Raw genomic sequence first — 22292 nt, 5'->3', positions numbered from 1 at the left:
ATACTGTCGTCTATGCAAATTATATTGAGGAACACAAGTATAGCCACACAGATTTACAACAAAAATTTGATCTGAAACAATCTACTGACATCCGAGCAAGATCGAGTCAAAAAATTACAACCTGTCTAGCGTAAGATATGTAGATGTTTAATGTGCGGAAATTTTACTTCATTAATATCGGATTCCCAAATAATTGTGTATATTGTAAACACTAAGGTACTAGCTTTGAGCTGTATGTACTGCATGGCCTATATGCTACAATGTATTATGCATGCAACCTATTCCTAAAAAATCGTGTATGGGGCAAAACGGAACCCCTAGTGTGGGGCATAACGGAACAGGGTTCCATTTTGCCCCGGGCGTTTTGCCCCACAGATGGGTTCCGTTTTGCCCCAATTGGACATAATACATCTTCACTCAAGGAAATGTAGGCGTTATCTAGGGGCCTACTCGAGCATGGTAAACACTTCGCTGAAACATAGGCATATTAAACTAGGCCTACAGATAGAAGTTTACACCCAGGGTGCCGTTTTGCCCCACTGGGTTCCGTTTTGCCCCGATAGTGGGGCAAAACGGATTTATTTTTTTGAAAATATTTCTTCATTTTTATAAAAAACTGTAAGATTCAAGTTATATTGGTTAATGGTATATTAAAGGTAAATACAATCTTCAACTGAACATATAATTTTTACAGTCATATTACTTATGGTGACGTCACAGAGCATCCTCGAAGTTAAGTGTTCCGTTATGCCCCACCTTCCCCTATTGATCTTTGTTTTTGGTTTATTCGAATAGTTAGAGGTAGTAATGTCTCGAGTGATGTAAAAATATGGTACGCTTTATCATGAATTTGAACAGAATTTCCATAACTTTTCAATACATTTTAAATTTCATATGCTCTTTCAATCAATAGTTTTATATTTAGCTTGACGGTATGCTGTTCATAATCAATATTTTCTATTTTATTGGTTGAACATTATTTTTTTTATACCGACAATTACCTTTTAGCAAAATAGAACATTCTTAAAAGCTAAAAATAGTACGGGTCATACCACGGGCTCTCTCAGCGCATGCGCATTGGTATTCTTTTACAATTTCCTAATTGCACAACAAGTTGTAAACCTGAGTGTAAAATAAAACCATAAATATTGATACACCTGTCAACATGTTAAAAGTTACAGAGAGTTACGAACAGAGGAGGTTGTACAGGGAGTTGGAGGACCCTGGAAGAGGCAAGAAAAGCGAAGAAGACGCCCAGGAAAGAAGATCAGCTCGTGGTGAATCTGCCCCACCTGTTCCATACACAAAAGTCCCATCACGCACACAGTACGTTCAGACTGGCAGAGTCCGTAGAATTTTATTGCTGCTACAAAGTACACAACAGGTTTGTTTGTTTAATTGTTTATTCTGATCCTTCCCAATGGGAAACACTGCAGGGGTGTCAAGACCTTACAAGTTACATTCACCAAGCTGGTAAACGTCTAAAACGAGTCCTTCAGGAAATGATATTTTTAAAAAAAGGCCCATTTCTTTATCCACAACATCATCCCCATCCCGGTTTATCCCAAACATGCCGATATTTTTATGTCATGGATTTGTCAGTAAAATTTCATTTTAGACTCGCATGCTTTTGTTTGAATGCTCAAGCTGTGGACGACTGGGACTGAGAGACTACTTCCAGGGCCTAAATTTCGTCTTGATTTACGAGAATCAAAATCCATCATAGTCACTGCACTTACTGTATATACAATGAGAGAAGTTGATTTTCGCAACCGAATCTTACGAGAATCATTACGAGAATCGATTCTGTGATTCTCTTCAAATCTAAGTCTTGATTGGGGAAATCACAATGAGTTCAGAAAAAACAGTATGCTATCATAATTTATGTTTTTTTACTTTTTTTTTTCTTTGAATCAGACCCAACCCTTATAGAAATGGATACCAACAACAGAGGTTGCAGGGTTGGACATCAAGACAAACCAGGAAGGCGTGGTCATTGTACAGGTCACACAATGCGACGACTTAAAACTGAAGACTGTGGATATCCCCGGGGATATCAAACCTACAGAGGTCAATTTACTATTCACAAAATTGTAAGATCAAATGGTACTCAACAGGATGAAATCAAAGCCATCTGTGAAGAATTTTCCAACTATGTTGACGATGGTGGTCTGGAACCAAGTTCTGGATCAATAGAAACAGCTCGAGATTCAGCATGGAATGGTAGGTTTTATATATATGGGAAATGAAAAATAACTTTGCATATATTCTTAGTCAGTAGGTTTGGTTTAGCTTGTAAGCAACAAATTTTATTAGTTCCTGCATGTCATATGGATCGGAGTAACTGATATGAATGGTACACTGGCAACCTCTATGATAAAATATTGGACCTGCCTGTTGTCTATCACACATTAGAAGATAGCAAACACAAAAATTCCTATTGCTTATTCTCTAAGTATATGCAGTTTTGTACTGACCAATACTTGTAGTAGGGCCCTGGCTTTTAAAATCATTCATATACGTTTAGTTATTTATCCTGGGGTAAAGGGAATGGTCCATTTGTTTTAATATATGGCCTTACTTGGAGGCCTGTCACCAAAACGATTAAAAATTATAGATAGGTTGATTTAATCATAATGTCATATATATTGCACAAAACATGTAAATAACCTGCTATAAAACTGTAAATTGCTATCCTTGACTTGTGTCTACTGCTGGCACAGAACCATGCAAAATTCGACAGGCTTGTTGTGCAATGAGAAAATAATATTTGTACACTTTTATTTTATCTTCATTTTGATGTTCGATTTTGTCTTTATCAAATTGCTTTCTTGTTTGCCATTAAATCAAGAGTAAAATAATGTTGATTGGAGAATTCACAAAATCAGTGATGTTTGACTGCCTGCTGTTGTGACGTTTCTTGTCAGCAATTCAATTATCTAGAAGGAATATTTCTTTATACATGTAGTTGAAAAACATGATATCAATGTGTTTATGTTTTTCTTTAAATAGCCTGGTCTGGAATCTACGCAAGCACAGATATTCCCTACTCCTTGAATAAACGCAAGAGATGGCTACTAGCTGAAGAGTTGCAACGCAACATATGTGCTGTAAATAACTTGGAAAACCTTGACTTTAAGACTGTTCTTGTTGAGCGAGATCTAACTATGTCAAACGGATGTCCCCGCCGAGCAACACGGCCTGATTGTGTACGAGTATGTGAAAGTCACACAGATCGCCCAGAGGTCCTACCCAACCAGAAGTATGCTTTGGCATCACAGTTACGCTTGAAGAGTAAAGGACTAATCGGAGTACATCGCAAAGAAGAAACGTCACCTTGGAGAGATCTACCTCCTGATGAAACAGAACCAGAGCCTGTGGAACTTTATTATGAGATATGTTATCCAAGACAAGATGAGAACTCTCAGTGGAGAAAAGAGGCACATGTGTATAAAAAAATGGGTAAGTTTGGAATAATTTTGTGACAATGTTATAAGAAATATATTTAACTGGTGTAGTTGTTCTGATTTTGATTTAAACTTTTGATCCAAACACAAAGAATTAATTCCTACCTCGAATTTTCAGATGGTACTCCATCTTTCATCAGCGAGTGAGTAGTTCACCCATGACAGTACCATCTGAAAATTCCGAGGTAGGAATTAATTCTTTGTGTTTGGATCAAAAGTTTAAATCAAAATCATAATTTATACCAACACAGATGAACTTTCATGAACGTTTGGTGTAGTTGTTATACATGTAGCATTGTAAAGCTTTGATGATAAAGTGATGTGATATCGGATACTTAAAAATGACCCACAATGGTCATTTTCAAGGTCTTGATTTTGGTTTTGGTCAATGATTTTCATTGCTAAGCTCTCCCCTCACTTGTTATCAACACCATGCCATCATGCAATTTGACCATCTTTCTGGCTTTTTCTTTTAATTTCAGTCAATGAAACAAAGCCAGCTTCCAAGCAAAAGGGTCAAAGAGTCAAGAACTACAAGTATTGGCATGGTCTGTGTGATACACATTCGTTCAAACAAGACATATGTGAGCGATTATGGGATGAATGCGAGATGGAGGTAGAAAAAGAAGACCAGCACATGTTGGAGGAACAAGCAATACCTCGCAGCTCACCAAGTCTGGGAATGGTAGTAGATCATCTCTTGAAGAGATCATATAAGAAAGCCAAGAGGAGGAGGAAGTGTAAGAAATCAGTTTATGATGAAAACTCTGAGTACATTAATACAAATAGCGCATCTTCAAATCCAGTTAAGATGTTTGGAAAGAAGGCAACAATTTATGAAGAAAAATCCGACACATCCGATGATAACTCAGCTGTAGAAGAACCAGCACCAAACGATGCTGCAACAGTTACCATAGATGAACCATTTCCTCATCATGATGAACTAGATATCAAGCCAACTACTATGTTAAGACTAGCAACGCAGACCATCTTACCAGGTCAACTCAAGAACACATTTGGATGTGCGTACATCGAGTCCATGTGTCAGCCTCGTCGGTTTGCCATTGATGTGTCACAAAGATTATCTGCTCCAGCAAGCAGGCAGGTGTATGCACTGTTTGAAGTGATAGATGATAACAATAGGAACAATATTTGTTGTAACTTGTTCAATGCCGAAGGTCAGCAGATGGAAGAATTTGTGAATGCAAGGTGAGTAATTACCAAGGAAGTCAAAAATTGAAGAAAAAAAAATGTGTGAGCACTGAGCAGCATAGTATTTTACATAGTACTGCTTTTGAAACTGCCCCATGTTGAACTGTCATGATTTGCAGGCAATGTAGTGTACCTATAGCTTTAACCCCATGAGAACTACCTGCCGATTGGCCAAAATGAATATTGTGTCCAATTTTGAACTAATCAAGGAGGGTATTAATAAGTTCATCTGCAAATGTAAGTTTAACCAAAATATTTTAAAGCCTAGTCATAATTGGCAATTGAAATGAGCATTTCAAGTTATCAACCAATCAGAAATGCTGTTAGATAACCAGTAGTGTCCAGGATGTTAAAATAAATAATGCTAAGTTTTAATACTAAAGTGGTTTTGGTTTATTTCCAGGATGACAGTAATCATCAACCCACACTTTGGGACCATCAATGAGTCTGATTTATCAGAAGCGTGGCATGCTAGGAATGGCTTGGTACATACTGTGTTGGATGTGGTGCAGTGGCTGACTAACATGGTTGATGACATGAGAGCCAACAATAATGAGTAAGTCAATGTTAATTCAATCTTGGTTAGATATGAAACGTTTTCCTTCGAAAATTGCACTCCTCTCCTTTCAAGTAGCCCTACCACAGGGCCTTGTTTTAAACACACTATACTCTGAGACATGTTATACCGCGAGAACTGCTAACTTCAGTAACCGCTCCACTCTTTTTTTTTTCTCTGGTGGAGCGGTTACTGGGTTTTAGCAGTTCTCGGATTATAACTTTTCTCAGCGTAGAGCATGTTTTTAAAGGCCCTGTGGTAGGTCTGCAGAGGCCTTGTGCATTTAGCATATTGCACTTTAAATCACTTCTGTTTGTTTTTAAATACAAGCTCACTATATGTCAGAAAGACAGATTTATATGATAATATTTAATTATTTTCTCAAAAAGTAAACATTCACAAGAAACAAAGTAATCAAAGTCAGTTATAACTCTGAATGGCATAACTTCACTTTACTTTCAGTGAAACCAAGTCACAAAAGAAACTTTCATCAAAGTATGCAATTTCCATGGAGACAGTAACCAAGGCGAATGGCTGGGAACTAAGAGTGGATAGACCTGATGGTATATTCCGAGAGATTCAAGAGGAGTCTGAGGTATGTATGGATAGCCAGAGTCAAATTAAGATCAATTTTAAGGTAGGTCTGTGTTGTCTTGCTGCTATTATTTTTGCTGTAGCACACTTTTTCAAATTGAATAAGAAAATCATGTGACATTGGCAGAATTTGTGTTACATATTTCCTATGTTTGAATATTGACCAGTCATAAACAAGATAATGGCAGCAATTTGCATTTCCAGAAATCTTGTATTTGGATGGTAGCATTATTAATATGTGACCCGTTCTGACAAAACCAGGAACAAGTCGCATTTTTGACATTTTGTGATTTGAATAAAAATATAAGCATGGGACAATAAGCTTTAAAATGACACCAAGATTATATACATAGCATCAATACTTTTCAAGATATGGATAATTTTGTAACTGATACCTTGATATTTTTGCCAGATTGCTATTCTGAGTTTATGGGCTAATTAGTTTTCTGCTTTATTGCAGGATTGAATGTCAATTATTGATTAAATAAACCTCTTTTTAATAAGTACTTTCAATGATTTGAAAGTACACTTAGTCTCAAAGTCAAATACCATGAAATTATGAATTCCAAAATTTGATTTTTTAATGGGAATGTCATCTTTAAAGGCCAATAACTCAAAAACATGCCTGGTGACTTGTTCCGGGTTTTGTTGGTTCTTGGTTTCTGTAATAAAATACTCTAGTTTCCAATTGAAGGTTAAAATGAAATTAAAACAAGTGTAATTAAAAATAAATTATGCAGCAATTTTTTATCACTTTATATACTTTTTTTTATTTGAAAAGGATACAGACATTTGTGACATGCAGCCTGATGTAACCAATGCATTCAATCCATTTTGTGGAATTTGCTACGAGATTTTACAACCAGCTTGTGGTGGTGTTGAGGCTGCAGCATTGAATGCATGTGGGCACTGGTTCTGTAATGAATGCTGGATGCAACACTTGAGGTCAAGGGTCAAGCAAGGGGATTTCAACATCATTTGTCCAGTAAGTGATTGAACTTTTGTGATAATTTCTCTCAGGTTTGTTAACTTTGTCAATAATAACGGAAGACAAAATATACTGCACTCCATTAGCTTGCATGAGGAAGTATATACTGAACAAAGATTGGTTGAAATCTATACACTATTATGTTAATGTTGCAATAGCAATTTAAACATTTTTACTCGAGGACAGCTATCAACACCAAATGATCGCAGTAATGCGCTTTGGCCATTTCTACATGTAGCAAGTTAGGAGCCACTAACTTGTATGCTTCTTTCGATGATCTTAAGAATATAATGTAACATTCCTAATGGGTGTGATGGTTTCCTTTTATTCACAATAGGCCTATGATTGCAAATCAGCTGCAGATATCGTCACCAAGATGTCCTTCATGTCCACCTCTGATTTCTTCCGCCATCTTGATCACATGAAAGATGCAGCCATCCGTCGTAAGACAGAATGGCAATGGTGCCCAAACCCCAAGTGTGGCCGTATGGCATGTGTGGTTGCTGGGTCTGGAAGTGTAGCTGTCAACTGTGAATGCGGCTGGCTGTGGTGTTCTTTGTGTATGCAGGATGCACATTGGCCTGCTACTTGCAAACAAGCCGCTGGATACAGGAAACTTGTCAAACAGATGGGTAAGTTTATACACGTATCCGACTTGACACATTCCTAAACTTCACTGGCGGCCATAGCTGGGGGCCATAGCTGGGGGCCATCCATCCATTTTAGGTGACGCCAGTATCACAGGCACTCGCGATAGTGAGCGTCTTGGATCGCAATCCAAACTAAGCTAGTTTGGCACGGATGGCCCTCAGCTATGGCCAACTTAATCCTGACCATCACTTGGCTCGTCAGATTTGTCTATAGCAGCTAGTTTAAAATTCACAGTTTCATAACAAGTATTTAAGCGATGACAGACTTATATTCTTTTGCAAGGTCCCTTTTAAGCATTAACCCTAGCGTACATAATATGCGCACGATGACAAGCATGTGCATAGGATCTTGTGAAAAATAACATGTGTGGGACTTTAGCAGTACGCTTAATTTGTAAAAGGAGATCTGTAAAACATTGTAGTGGAGGGTGGGGGGATGTCACAGAACATTAGCATTTTGTACTATGTATTGCTTCATTTTGATACAATAAATAACCAATTCATCAATCGAAGTGGTTGATATAATATCCCCTGCTAAAGACTGAAGGACATATCTAAGCAATCGCTAGGAGCGTAGCATATTTTTATGACATAATTTTTGTCACTAATCGGCAGAGCGACTGCCGATATCTAATCAATAAGTTGTTAGCATGCTTGAGCATTAAGTCGCAAGCCAGTTGACTTCAAAGCAACTTTGATGCTCTGACGCTTGCAGCGAATGCACTCTGCTGGTGATTGTGAAAATGTTACCAGCGTTTGATCACTAGCAATTTTTGAATCGCATGCTGTGACTGCTGGTATGATGCCCTTGAAGGTTTCAATCCCAATGTTGTTTGATCCGTCTGGTTGCCCATATTTAATCAGGTGATGTTTTTCTTGTATTTCAGTTCCCAGAATGAAAAACAGAGCGCCACCTATAGTCAGCGTTGAAGTGAAGAGGTGCCCAAAATGCAAATACCCAATCGAGAAGAACGGAGGATGCCCTCATATGAGCTGCAGGATGTGTGGTTCTAGTTTTTGTTGGATGTGTTTGGGTGAATGGAATTTACATGGCTGGTCTGGCATTAATATCAAATGTCCAAAAACAAAGATTACAACTCAGGTATATACATTATCAATGAATATTCTTTAAGTAAAAAAAAATGTTTGATTGTCCATAGATCCCCTCCAAGGGGTGGAGTCTTTTCTTTAAATTTTTTCTAAAGGTCATAGCCAAAACACTTATAGGCGTAAAATAAATAGCACAAATAGGTGTGAATTGGGATATTTATCTACTGTATAGTGTATACCACATCATATATGTTTAAAAAACCTTTCAGGATGTCGAAAAGTTTGAAAGATAAATTTTTTTCTGAAATTTCCACAATTTTTAACTGAATTAGTGTATTATTATGCTGATTTCATACATACTGCATGCTGTTTGCTGCTAGCAATGTGACACTTCATCATACCGCTTGCACTTTCCTGCAAGCGAAGCGGCAAGTGGCTGGACAGTATGAAATCAGATAATAGATGGTCAAATTTTTTAAACAAATACTGTTGGTATGCAGTTATATGCAAGTGAAGCTTAAAGATCAATGTATTATAAAATTGGAGCAGCAGATACAAGTTGGATGCAAATTATTAGATTGCATTGCAGCAATGAACACTATTTCCAACTAAATGTGTGTATTCTTGTTACCCTTTCGTTTTCCAGACCGTGTGGTTAGATGATGACAAGAAGTCAGCTTATACTCTATCTGAACTTGCAATGCATCACAGAGAACTACGCACTAAGAGTGTAATGAGAAGATATGAGGAAAATGTATACAGGCTAACTGCTAGAGAGGTATGTTGACTTTGTTCTCTCACCTTGCACCACTGACTCCCTGGTTCAAGCCCCGGTCATTCCCATTAAGGACTGTATAAGCACTTGGTCTATCCTGATCCATGCTCGCTCTTGCAGGTTTTCTCCTGGATCTACGGTTTCCTCCTGCTTTCAAAATTGGTGATTAGTTATTTGGTTATCAAAAACTTCCATCACTCAGCATGCTCAGTGGGACTTTGTGGACCTGCATATATAATTGGTGGATGTTACAATCTAAGTGTGGATAGATCTGCCTTCAGCTGCAACTGGCCTAGTTGATGCAATCTGATTCAGATGAGTCGCCAGTGGCAGTGAAATTGCACTTGCAGCACTTCGAATCCTCTGGAAAAATGCACTTTATAAATCCAAATTATTATTTCTTATCTTGACTTACCAGAGAATATCAAGGGGTGGTGCAAAAAGGCTATATCTGTAATAGCTGCTCTATTATAGATATTGGTCAGTTTCTGCATTCTATATTGTTTACAATAAAAATGTAACACCTGGCAGCTATTGCAGATAGGGCCTTTTTTGCACTATAACACCTCAGTATTTTAAATGTTTCTGTAAATTTTGATGTAAAATTACAGTGATTTATAAACTTTTGATGTGCATGACTTGTGCTCTTTTAGGATGTTATGGGAGCTATGACATTGATATTCTTCATAGTTTGAACTTTAATTTCACAATTTCTTTTAATTGTTTCAGTTTTTGAAGAAGTCGCGCGCAACTCAATCAAGCCGTCCATCATTGAATCCATTGATTTGGGATGATAGTGGGGAGTATCTACCAGTCACCTGGGCTTCCACCACACATAGTCTGGCTTCACTGATACGCAAATCTTCTCAGAGACAGGAACTTGTTAAGTTTTGTTTTGAGGTAAGCTAATAAATAGAGTTACAGCTTTTTATGTGCTGTTATTGGAAAGCCACCCACCATATTCATTTGTCATGCATATGCCTTTCAAAGGAAGGGCAGAAATTGAATAAAATTTAGTGTATTTAACAAAATCACATGACTTGCGGAACAAAATATACTGTTAAAAGGATTTATGCAATAATAATGTGGTCTTGGTTCATTGCATTGGTGCCTTATGGATAAAATGTCGAAAATGGAAAAACTTGGAAAGATAATAAATTTAATCCATAAAGAAGACTTTTGATTTTTTTGTACATTTTCTTATTCCTTATAATTTACACACTGGTAACAAAAGTTTCGAATATTATAGGGGCAAGGAATCCAGTTTCTACACTGGAATTTCAGTGGCTCAAGACAAGCGGTACGTTATTTATGATAAGAAAAAGAGGTACCGCTAGAATGTACCTCATTTCTTAACATATATAATGCACCACTTGTCTTGAGTCACTGAAATTTCAGTGAAGTAATTGGATTCCATGCCCCAATAATATACATACCTTTTGTTACCAGTGTGTAGTTACTTTTTGAGAAAAATGCAAAATTAGTCACAAAATTTATCAGGGGGTGTAATACCAACTTAAGGTTCATTTTGATCAAACATGTCATTATTGGTCATTTCTGTTAGGAAGAGATTGGCCATGTTACAAATGGAAATTGCCAACTTATGCAACATCGGTAGGATGCATAAAAAAATAAAGAGTCATATCTATTTATCTATGTGAATGTGAACCATAATGATATCCAAATGCTCATACTTTTTCGATCCACTACAGGCTCATTTTGTGTTGGAGTTTATGGCTGTATACTTGAGTGATAAAAGCTTAACAAGGAAACATAGGAAACCGTTTACTGTAGTAACTGACAGACTAGAGTTTATCACTGCAAGGCTGGATGAGGTAAGACAATTGATTATAAAAAGGTTAACCCCATGAGAACTACCTGCCTATTGGTCAAAAAAAAAGTTTTCATTATCAATTAGACCAATCAGCAACATTGTTAGAATAATTTCACCATGCAAAAATATTAGGGTGAATTATTTGCAAAGCTTCATTCAGATTGGTGATTAAAATGAAGGTATCATGTAATTGACCAATAAGATTTTATGTTAGATTGGCAGGTAGTGCTCAAGGGGTTAAGGGGAACGAACCTTTGTTCACAGGCCAGAGTGCTCATCTCAAAGAATTTGGACCAACATCCATATAATGTTGCTGTAGGTGGATCGCTGCACCTTCTCCACAACAAATCTGTTACCTTCCTGGCATTAAATAAAGCCAGTACATATTTATACACCTAGTCCACAACTTGGCTCGAACCCACAACCTCAAGCTACCTAGTGATTATGAATCCAAGTCTTAGACCGATGTGCCACATATGCCACAATTTATTATACGTTTTTTGTCATTTTACACTCTTTTTGCTGGTGTAGCTTGCCTAATTGAATGTCATCATGAAATTGTGGTACCTCATTGCATTGTATGATTGTATGGTTGTGACCAGGCAATAAACAGTGTGAACAGACTCTGTCAAGAATTGTAGAATATGTTACCATTTGGAAGAGGGATTGTGATGCTGATATGAACAAATATACAAAGCTTACATATGGCAGGAGGCACTGCTTTGGAGCATATGATAGAGTATGCTCCAAATATTTTCAACTGACTAAATGACTATTCTGTAGTGTGATATTTATCTACACATAAATAACAAATTTTCTACCAAATTATTTATATGTACTTTTTCTTTTCCCTTATTATTTTTCTGTTGCAGCTTCTAGGAGCAAAGTCAAACTTTGGGCAAGCTAGACTGCTTACACATGCTGGCAAGACATGCATTGAACAACTTGCACATCAAATGAAGAAACAGGAGACTGCTGGAAAGTCTAACTAAGATGATGAATGAAACAAATATTAAGAACTTATGCAACCTTATATTAGGGAAAAACAATAGATAGATAGAAATCGGATAAAAAATAATACAGATAAAACTGGTCAACAATGCTCCCATTTTTGATCCGAATACCGTATTGTCGAATAAACGCCTCGGGCGTTACATTTTCCCAAGGGGGGGGCGTTTATTAATGACGAACTATGACCTTTTGACACTGACTTTTGGTTCACTTCCGGGTTCGGATGCAGATTTTCGACATTTATTGCTGCTACTCGCGACCATGTGAGCAACTTGGTAAGCTTACTACACAAGATAGCATGGAAATATCGGAATTTTTGAAACATCTTGGTTGAAAAAAGTGGTCGGGCATTTATTTGAGGGGGGGGCGACTATTCGACGAAATACGGTATGTCAGAGAAACCATTCTCCGTCCTCAGTGGTGTAATACTGTAAGTCAACTGACTGATAAACCTCTAGTGCTTATACAGAGGATGAAAATGTCCTTTGGAGTGGTTATAATTTAATGTGTTCTTTTTGGAAAGAACTGTGGTCATTGGAGAGGGCGTTATAGAAATGCTTGGTTGTATTGTATTTTATCATTCAGTAGACATGAATAACAACATTTCATTGGTTAAAATAGCCAAATAATATAATTCTGTATCGTTCAGTTTTCATAAAGTACAGTACAGCATATAGCCGTATTAAACAGCGCTTTATATAATCAGCACTGGCAATCAGCGGGTCTGCATACTCACAGTATTGTAACCTGATCTCGTATGCGGTATAGACGGTAATTATGCACTCCTCGCATCGCGTGTTGGCAATGGCGCACCATATTACATGTCCTGGCGGTAGTCGCATGACTGAAAACTGCAAAGAATGCATGGAAGAGTTTGAAACTTGATTATTTTGGGGTTGTAGCGCTATTTATTTATTTATTTGTTTTAATATATTAAATTCATGTCTACTGAATGATAAATTTGTTACCCCATGTTTGTTCATGCATTACGAAAAATATTACTGATTTGAGGTCGTATCACACTCGGCCTGCAGCCTCATGTAATATGACCTAAAACCAGTGATATTTTTCATATTGCATGAACAAACAGGGGATAACTAATAGTATTGTATGGTGTTTCTGATAGCAAATCTTTTATATTTTAGAAAATTATCAGCGAGTGTTTTGACCAGTTTTTAACCTTTTGATTTCTACTACCAACATGTATAAACCTCTCAAGTTCATTCACAAGGTCATGGATCAGGGTCTCAGTTATGAATTTGCAAGTGCTGGTCATTTGTCTAATGAAACCTTCTCTCTTATATTTGACCTCGAACCATAAACCAGATTTGTGTAACTCATTGGGAGGGTTCATACAGCTCAAATATATATGTATACTCATCAGTTTGATGTAAAACTTCTAAAATTATCCTGCTGTTATAATTTTGCAGCAACAGTGAAAACATTTTTCCATCCCTGATTTGGAGTGCTAGTCTAAAATTGACTGGTTGATGGGTCTCTAGCTAAGACAATGATGACCATGTATTGGAGTATTGAGAAAGAGTATAATTCTGTAAATGAAGAGAGAGTGTATGATTGAAAAATGTAAGCATTTGCAAAATTCTTGCATTTAGCAGTGTGACTTGATTTGAATTATACTCAGAATCTTTTATACTTTAATAATGATAAAAAGGCAAGATTTTACAATTACAAATCGTCATCTTTGGGCAGGAAAATCCTTGTATGTACTTGTGGCCTTTGAACATGTTTAAAACAAAACTGCCCACACTGGCACAGGTTACATGAGAGGTTTTGCTTTTCACATGTTGAGGGGCCAATGACACACGGGAGATTTTTCTCTTGACTATAACTGCCCATTTAAATTTTACCTTTAAAACTGACCAGAGCATCTGTCAAAGGCATTGGTTTTACTCATCTCATCAGCAACAAACTACATGTCCAATATGGTGTATGTGGAAAGGTAGCTAGCTTATAAAGACACTGATGGCCATTCATATTTGGATTAAGTTTTGTGATCTGTACAGTAATAAACTTCTTTAAAAGGAAAAGGTCAAACAAAAAAATAATATCCAATAATATATAAATCATTACTATCAGTGTTATGATGAGTGTCCACTGATGTACACAGTGTCACTACTTTTGCTATATTTATAGCATTTATCCGAAATGTGAATTAATGTTTGAAGAGCGGTTTTTGTAACATGAAATTTGAGATCACCTAGGCCTGGTCACAGTGACATACTTCATAGGTTGCTCTATTATTTAGTGCAATATTTATCCTAATCTTTTCAGATCTTAAAATAAGATCTGAAGCTCACAACAAAATCTCAAAGTAGGCACTTTATAATAATATAGTCTTTCAAACATCTGAAATATCAGTTGAGAATTGTGTAAATGACATGAGCTGACATGGAATATTACATTATAATTCAGTTCACAAGATTCTATTTTTATGTAGTGCAATTTATGTAAATAAAATTTAAAGAATGTATGTAAGTTGTATTTTGAGTGTTCATGACCAGTTTGTTTCACTTCTTTTGAATCCAACTAGCAGTGAAATATTTTCATTTGAAGGGGTATTTATAAAACCTATTTTGTAAAAAGAAATGGGTAGAAGGCAAAAATACAACTATGGGGCCAACCGACCAAGATTATGCATGTTGGGGAAATGCATAATGTTTGCTGTATGCATGTAAAATTATCCAGAAATGGATTGACGTTGACTGGAGTGGGATATTGGCCCATGTGAACACCCCTTAATAACTTGGGATTGTGCTTCCTGACACTACTCAAAATATGTCCATTTTAAAACCAAATCTTCACTTACATAGACTGATAGAACTGTGTGCCCACTCTGGGTCTAGTCACAGGGGAGTAATTTTTGGCAGCAAGGGTGGTGGGGGAGCAATTTTGTTGGTAGGTCAAAAGCCCATTCGAAAGTAGGGAAGAGATTTTTGGTAAGTCAAAAGGGTTTAAATAAAATGCTCAGTAAAAAGGCTTAGGGGCTGTAAAAAAATTATGAGCCCTTGGGGAGGGTAAAATTTAGGGGGTCAGATAAGGGAGTGGGGCAACCAGTATTTGGCGAGCCGAGAGAGACAAGCAATTTCGGCACACATGTTTGTTTTAGCTCCAGTAATATTTCAGGTGGAAAGGAACTCCTTGTCCCTTTTCTTTTCCTTTATCCTTCAGATTTTCTCTTTCTTTTTTTGTCGGGGGGGGGGGGGGGTACTCTATTTTAATATACACTCACAGTATAACAAATACGATTATACGTCATGGGCGTATGAGTACATACATGGAGTAAAAAACACACATGCCGAAATTGCTCTCCCCCCTTGCTGCCAAAATTGCTCCCCCTTTTTTGCCGCGGGAGGGGGACGATAATTATTGCACAGCCCATAGCTAGACCCCGAGTAGGCACACAGTTAAGGGTTTACCGTCGTAACTAAACCTATCGATCAATTTTTTTTAAATTGACATATTTTGTACATTAATATGTGTAGATAATAAATCAGTAAAAAAAAACAGGGGGTGCCGGACCTCACTTTTGAACTACAGCCGTTTTAAAAGAGGTGTACATTTCCAAAAAATCTCTGTACACTTCAATGGCAAAATCAGCAATTTACTTAAAATAGACAACCTTTTGCGTTGTAGAAAAAATTGTATCGATCAAATTTTTTTTAATTTTATATATGTTATGAAAAAGAAAAAGCTCTGTAAATCGCGCAAAAAAAAATTGGGGGTACCGGACCTTGTTTTCGCGTAAATTGACCAAAATAGGTCAAAAATGCATTTTTTCTGCGACACCATGCGTAGTTAATTGCGTACATGGATATTTTGCTGCGTACCAACGCGCTGGTATACACGCGCGATCTGATGCCGGATAAGCGTTCGTTTACGCATATGGCCACAAAAAAGGAATTGTCTGTTTACGCAGGAAAGTTTTCACTGTAAAAAAGTTACCTAAGAAGTTACCATAATAGGAACAATTATTCTAATGATGTCGATTATTAAGACTTCATGCCTTAATATTCTTACTAATTTGGTGTATGTTGGTCATAAACGGGTGTAAGAAAGACTCTCATTCTGCAATCTGCAAAGATATTGGACCAAAGAGTCAAATTACACAAAGTGAGGAATGGTCAGCTTTCAGCATGTTCACCTGACTCGTTCGACCAAAAAGAGGATTTATTAAACATGTTAAAGCGAAGCGTTTGACACCATGGCCGGAAGTGTTTGACTATAATAGGCCTACAATTATTATAGGCATAGGCCTACTTAGTGCCGTTTACCGAGAGGAAAACTTTTTTGGTGACACAAACTATATAATACGGAATTATCTCGAGGTGGATTCATATCACATAGCAGTTCAATTAAACCAAAGTTAAACACTGGGTTGCCTCTAGCTGTAGAAAAACGTTTGGCTTATTAGGCTATGATATTATTTTTGTAATGTTTGAAATTGAATAGTTTTGATGGTGTTGTCTATATCGCATGCATTATGAATTCAGTGCACGTAGTATATAGTAGGCCTAGGTCTTTACCCAATAACACAAAATGCTTTAAACATTTAAATGTTGGATTATAAACTTTTAAAAGTTGCCGTGTGGTGCGTTTCATTATGAAACGTTCTACAATAACCTTTAATAGGCCTATAATATACCGGTAGTGGTTACCCAACATTTAGGCCAAAATAGTATTAAAACGAATTAACCAATTTAACCAACACTCGTTTAGGCCTAATGTTTAAAAAAACCACCTGATTCTGAGCTATTCTGTGTTTGTTGGGTAGGCCTATAACTTCATACCATCTATTGGACCCTACTGTCGTAAGCCTACTTTGGGGGAGGGGTCCAGGTCCGTTATCAGTGGAAGCACGCTGGCAAAATTTGGTTTGTAGCCGGAGCCCTACATGTTATATTTAAGCGGCCACCTTTCTTGCGCTCAGCAAACATTGTTTTCTATATTTTGTGGCCCTGGTTATAGCCGGTGCGCAAAAATAGCATTGACACGCACAAAACGCATCGTTCTCTGCGATGTCTGCAACGCAACGCCGAGCAAGACGCGGAGTACGCACGCGTTGAAAAGAGGCGCAATAGTCGAGTCGAATCGGGTGACGACGGAAAACCCTTAAAATGGCAGGTCGAAAAGAGATTTTTGGCAAGTCAAAGGGCTTAGGGGCTGTGCAAAAATTATGAGCCCTGGGGAGGGTAAAATTGAGGGCCAGCCAAAAGGGGGTGGGGCAAGCAGTTTTTGGCGAGCCGAGAGGGGCAGACAAGCAATTTCGGCACACATGTTTGGTTTAGCTCTAGTAATATTTCGGGTGGAAAGGGGGCTCCTTGTCCCCCTTTTTTTCCTTTGTCCTTCAAATTTTCTCTTCATTTTTTGTCAGTGAGGCACTTTTTCTTTCATTTTTTGTCGGGGCGGGTACTCTACTTTAATATACACTCACTCTACACTCACAATATAACAAATACGATTATACGCCAACTAGCATATATGTCAAGAGTAATTGTTTACACTGACAGCCTGACTAATAGCCATGCTAGAAATTTTCTCATTGCAGTTTGGCATGTAGCAATTTTTTCATTATAGGCCTACATTTAAATATACGTCAATGACGTACGTGGAGTAAATTTCAGGGGGCAACAAAATCAACAAATTTTGCGTAAATTTACCGCAAAAAGGTGAAATTTTCGTATTTTGGGGTTTCTACTGGGGAGGGGGGAAAGAGTTCTGACCGTCCCCCCTCATGCCCACCGTGGCGCCGCCACTGCAAGGAGCCCCTATACCACCCGAAATTGAGGGGCTCAATATAAAAACGACCTATCCCACATTTTGGTAAAAATAGAGGGCGCTGCTGAAAAAGGTAAAGGTCACCAAAGGTCATTATTACAAACATGAAATATCATGAATGTAACTTGGTAAAGTTGTAAAATCAACGTTTTAAGATGTGAAATTGTTATGTATTGTATTGAAAATTCACACACAAAAGTCCAGTTTTCTCAAAATAACCAAAATGTGGGATAGGTCGTTTTTATATTGAGCCCCTCAATTGTATTATAGCTAAAACAAACATGTGTGGCGAAATTGCTTGTCTCCCCCTCACGGCTCGCCAAAAACTGCTTGGCCCACCCCCTTTCGGCTGGCCTCTCAATTTTACCCTCCCCCAGTTTGGTTTTAAAATGGCAGGTCGAAAAGAGGGAAGAGATTTTTGGCAAGTCAAAGGGTTTAGAGGCTGTGCAAAAATTATGAGCCCTGGGGAGGGTAAAATTGAGGGCCAGCCGAAAGGGGGTGGGGCAAGCAGTTTTTGGCGAGCCGAGAGGGGAGACAAGCAATTTCGGCACACATGTTTGTTTTAGCTCTAGTAATATTTCGGGTGGAAAGGGGCTCCTTGTCCCCCCTTTTTTTCCTTTGTCCTTCAAATTTTCTCTTCATTTTTTTGTCAGAGAGGCACTTTTTCTTTCATTTTTTGTCGGGGGGGGGGTACTCTACTTTGATATACACTCACTCTCTCACAATATAACAAATACGATTATACGCCAACTAGCATATACGTCATGGGCTGAGTCATGGGCGTATGAGTAATGGTTTACACTGACAGCCTGACTGATAGCCATTCTAGAAATTTTCTCATTGCAGAGTTTTGGCATGTAGCAATTTTTTCATTATACGCCTACATCTAAATATACGTCAATGACGTACGTGGAGTGAATTTCAGGGGGCAACTTTTAAAATCAACAAATTTTGCGTAAATTTACCGCAAAAAGGTGAAATTCTCGTATTTTGGGGTTTTTACTGGGGAGGGGGGAAAGAGTTCTGACCGCCCCCCCCCCCCCTCATGCCCACCGTGGCGCCGCCACTGCAAAGAGCCCCTTTTCCACCCGAAATTTTATTATAGCTAAAACAAACATGTGTGGCGAAATTGCTTGTCTCCCCCTCTCGGCTCGCCAAAAACTGCTTGGCCCACCCCCTTTCGGCTGGCCCCTCAATTTTACCCTCCCCAGGGCTCATAATTAGCTATAATTTTTGCACAGCCCTAAGCCTTTTACTGGGCGTTTTATTTAAACCCCTTTGACTTGCCAAAAATCTTGGCAAGTCAAAGGGCTTAGGGGCTGTGCAAACATTATGAGCCCTGGGAGGGTAAAATTGAGGGCCAGCCGAAAGGGGTGGGGCAAGCAGTTTTGGCGAGCCGAGAGGGAGACAAGCAATTTCGGCACACATGTTTGTTTTAGCTCTAGTAATATTTTGGGTGGAAAGTGGGCTCCTTGTCACCCTTTTTTTCCTTTGTCCTTCAAATGTTCTCTTCATTTTTTGTCAGAGAGGCACTTTTTCTTTCATTTTTTGTCGGGGGGGGGTACTCTACTTTCACTCTACACTCACAATATAACAAATACGATTATACGCCAACTAGCATATACGTCATGGGCGTATGAGTAATGGTTTTCACTGACAGCCTGACTGATAGCCATGCTAGAAATTTTCTCATTGCAGAGTTTTGGCATGTAGGAATTTTTTCATTATACGCCTACATCTAAATATACGTCAATGACGTACGTGGAGTGAATTTCAGGGGGCAACTTTTAAAATCAACAAATTTTGCGTAAATTTACAGCAAAAAGGTGAAATTCTCGTATTTTGGGGTTTTTACTGGGGAGGGGGGAAAGAGTTCTGACCGCCCCCCTCATGCCCACCGTGGCGCCGCCACTGCAAAGAGCCTTCTTTCCACCGAAATTTTATTATAGCTAAAACAAACATGTGTGGCGAAATTGCTTGTCTCCCCCCTCTCGGCTCGCCAAAAACTGCTTGCCCCACCCCCTTTCGGCTGGCCCCTCAATTTTACCCTCCCCATGGCTCATAATTAGCTATAATTTTTGCACAGCCCTAAGCCTTTTACTGGGCGTTTTATTTAAACCCCTTTGACTTGCCAAAAATCTTGGCAAGTCAAAGGGCTTAGGGGCTGTGCAAAAATTATGAGCCCTGGGGAGGGTAAAATTGAGGGCCAGCCGAAAGGGGGTGGGGCAAGCAGTTTTTGGCGAGCCGAGAGGGGGAGACAAGCAATTTCGGCACACATGTTTGTTTTAGCTCTAGTAATATTTCGGGTGGAAAGGGGGCTCCTTGTCCCCCTTTTTTCCTTTGTCCTTCAAATGTTCTCTTCATTTTTTGTCAGAGAGGCACTTTTTCTTTCATTTTTGTCGGGGGGGGTACTCTACTTACACTCACTCTACACTCACAATATAACAAATACGATTATACGCCAACTAGCATATACGTCATGGGCGTATGAGTAATGGTTTACACTGACAGCCTGACTGATAGCCTCGACTGATAGCCATGCTAGAAATTTTCTCATTGATCATTGCAGAGTTTTGGCATGTAGGAATTTTTTCATTATACGCCTACATCTAAATATACGTCAATGACGTACGTGGAGTGAATTTCAGGGGCAAATTTTAAAATCAACAAATTTTGCGTAAATTTACCACAAAAAGGTGAAATTTTCGTATTTTTGTTTTTACTGGGAGGGGGGAAAGAGTTTTCTGACCGTCCTTCCCCCCCTCATGCCCACCGTGGCGCCGCCACTGCAAGGAGCCCCTTTTCCACCCGAAATTTTATTATAGCTAAAACAAACATGTGTGGTGAAATTGCTTGTCTCCCCTCTCGGCTCGCCAAAACTACTTGCCCCCCCCTTTCGGTTGGCCCTCAATTTTACCCTCCCCATGGCTCATAATTAGCTATAATTTTTGCACAGCCCTAATATTTAAACCCCTTTGACTTGCCAAAAATCTCTTCCCTCCTTTCGATCTGCCATTTTAAAACCAAATCATCACTTACCTAGACTGATAGACCTGTGTGCCCCCCTCTGGGTCTAGCTATGGGCTGTGCAATAATTATCTTCCCCCTCCCGCGGCAAAAAAAGGGGGAGCAATTTTTGGCAGCAAGGGGGAGGGGGAAATTCAGGTCGAAAGGAGGGAAGAGATTTTTGGCAAGTCAAATGCTCAGTAAAAAGGCTTATATAGGGCTGTGAAAAAATCATGAGCCCTTGGGGAGGGTAAAATTTAGGGGTCAGATAAGGGGGGGTGGGGCAACTAGTATTTGGCGAGCCGAGAGGGGGAGACAAGCAATTTCGGCACACATGTTTGTTTTAGCTCCAGTAATATTTCAGGTGGAAAGGAACTCCTTGTCCCTTTTCTTTTCCTTTATCCTTCAGATTTTCTCTTTCATTTTTGTCAGGGGGGTGGTACTATATTTTAATATACACTCACAGTATAACAAATACGATTATACGCCAAATATACGTCATGGGCGTATGAGTACATACATGGAGTAAAAACACACATGTGCCGAAATTGCTCTCCCCCTTGCTGCCAAAAATTGCTCCCCCTCTTTTCCCGCGGGAGGGGGGAAGATAATTATTGCACAGCCCATAGCTAGACCCCGAGTAGGCACACAGTTCTATCAGTCTAGGTAAGGGGTGGTGCAATAATTATGTGTACCCCCGGGGGGTGAATTCTCAAAATGCCAAAATCGCTTGCCCCCCCTTTGGCCCAGTGGCGTACCGTGGCCGCCCCAACCCCTGGGGGCTGAAGAAGAAACAATTTTGCTGCCCCTTCCTTAACAACCCGAAAAGGTTGACCCAATTTTTTCACGGTCGTTTGAAAAAGTGAAGAAAAAAAAAAAAAAAAAGGATTAATTCGTTTTGCTGCCCCTTTGTTTTTGCCGCCCCCTGTTGCCGCCCCATCTTTTTCCGCCGCCCCTTCGTTTTTGCCGCCCCCTACTTTGACCCCGGGGGGCTGGCGCCCCCAAAGCCCCCCCAAAATACGCGCATGGATGGCCGTGCCAAAAAACCTTTGCCCCCCTTTCGACATGCCAAAAACCTTTGCCCCCCCTTTGACGTGCCAAAAATCTTTGCCCCCCCCTTACACATGCAAGATTTTGGGGAACCCGCATTTAAAACCTTAAATTGTCTTAACATATATTGCGAGCGCAGCGAGAAGGAAATTTTGCATATTTGAACGTGTTCGTAACGTTTTCCTACACCTTTTTAGGGCGTAATATAGAAACGGTGTCTAAAATATCTGTGCCAAAAATTGCTTGCCCCCCCCTTTCGACCTGCCAAAATCGCTTGACCCCCCTTTCGACCTGCCAAAAATG

General features: G+C 38.9%; 1 protein-coding gene across 1 annotated transcript; it reads left to right on the top strand.

Annotated features, from left to right (window-relative positions):
* The first annotated feature begins 1920 nt into the window (after positions 1-1920).
* On the top strand, positions 1921-12127 carry LOC140158897 (uncharacterized). The gene is made up of 12 exons (XM_072182164.1): positions 1921-2223; positions 3013-3462; positions 3950-4676; positions 5083-5235; positions 5698-5830; positions 6611-6814; positions 7155-7449; positions 8355-8569; positions 9164-9295; positions 10022-10192; positions 11005-11127; positions 11999-12127. Exons 1-12 carry the CDS (start codon positions 1935-1937, stop codon positions 12116-12118), a joined length of 3012 nt encoding a protein of 1003 aa, XP_072038265.1. The 5' UTR covers positions 1921-1934; the 3' UTR covers positions 12119-12127.
* The last annotated feature ends 10165 nt before the right edge of the window (positions 12128-22292 follow it).

Source organism: Amphiura filiformis, chromosome 8, assembly GCF_039555335.1.
Source record: "Amphiura filiformis chromosome 8, Afil_fr2py, whole genome shotgun sequence".
NCBI lineage: Eukaryota > Metazoa > Echinodermata > Ophiuroidea > Amphilepidida > Amphiuridae > Amphiura > Amphiura filiformis.
This window is presented reverse-complemented; position numbering and strand designations above follow the sequence as displayed.

Coding starts and splice junctions, on each gene's coding strand:
- LOC140158897 (XM_072182164.1), top strand. CDS start 1,935: ATGGATACCAACAACAGAGGTTGCAGGGTTGGACATCAAGACAAACCA. Junction 2,224..3,012: donor TCGAGATTCAGCATGGAATG/GTAGGTTTTATA, acceptor TTCTTTAAATAG/CCTGGTCTGGAATCTACGCA. Junction 10,193..11,004: donor TTGTTAAGTTTTGTTTTGAG/GTAAGCTAATAA, acceptor GATCCACTACAG/GCTCATTTTGTGTTGGAGTT.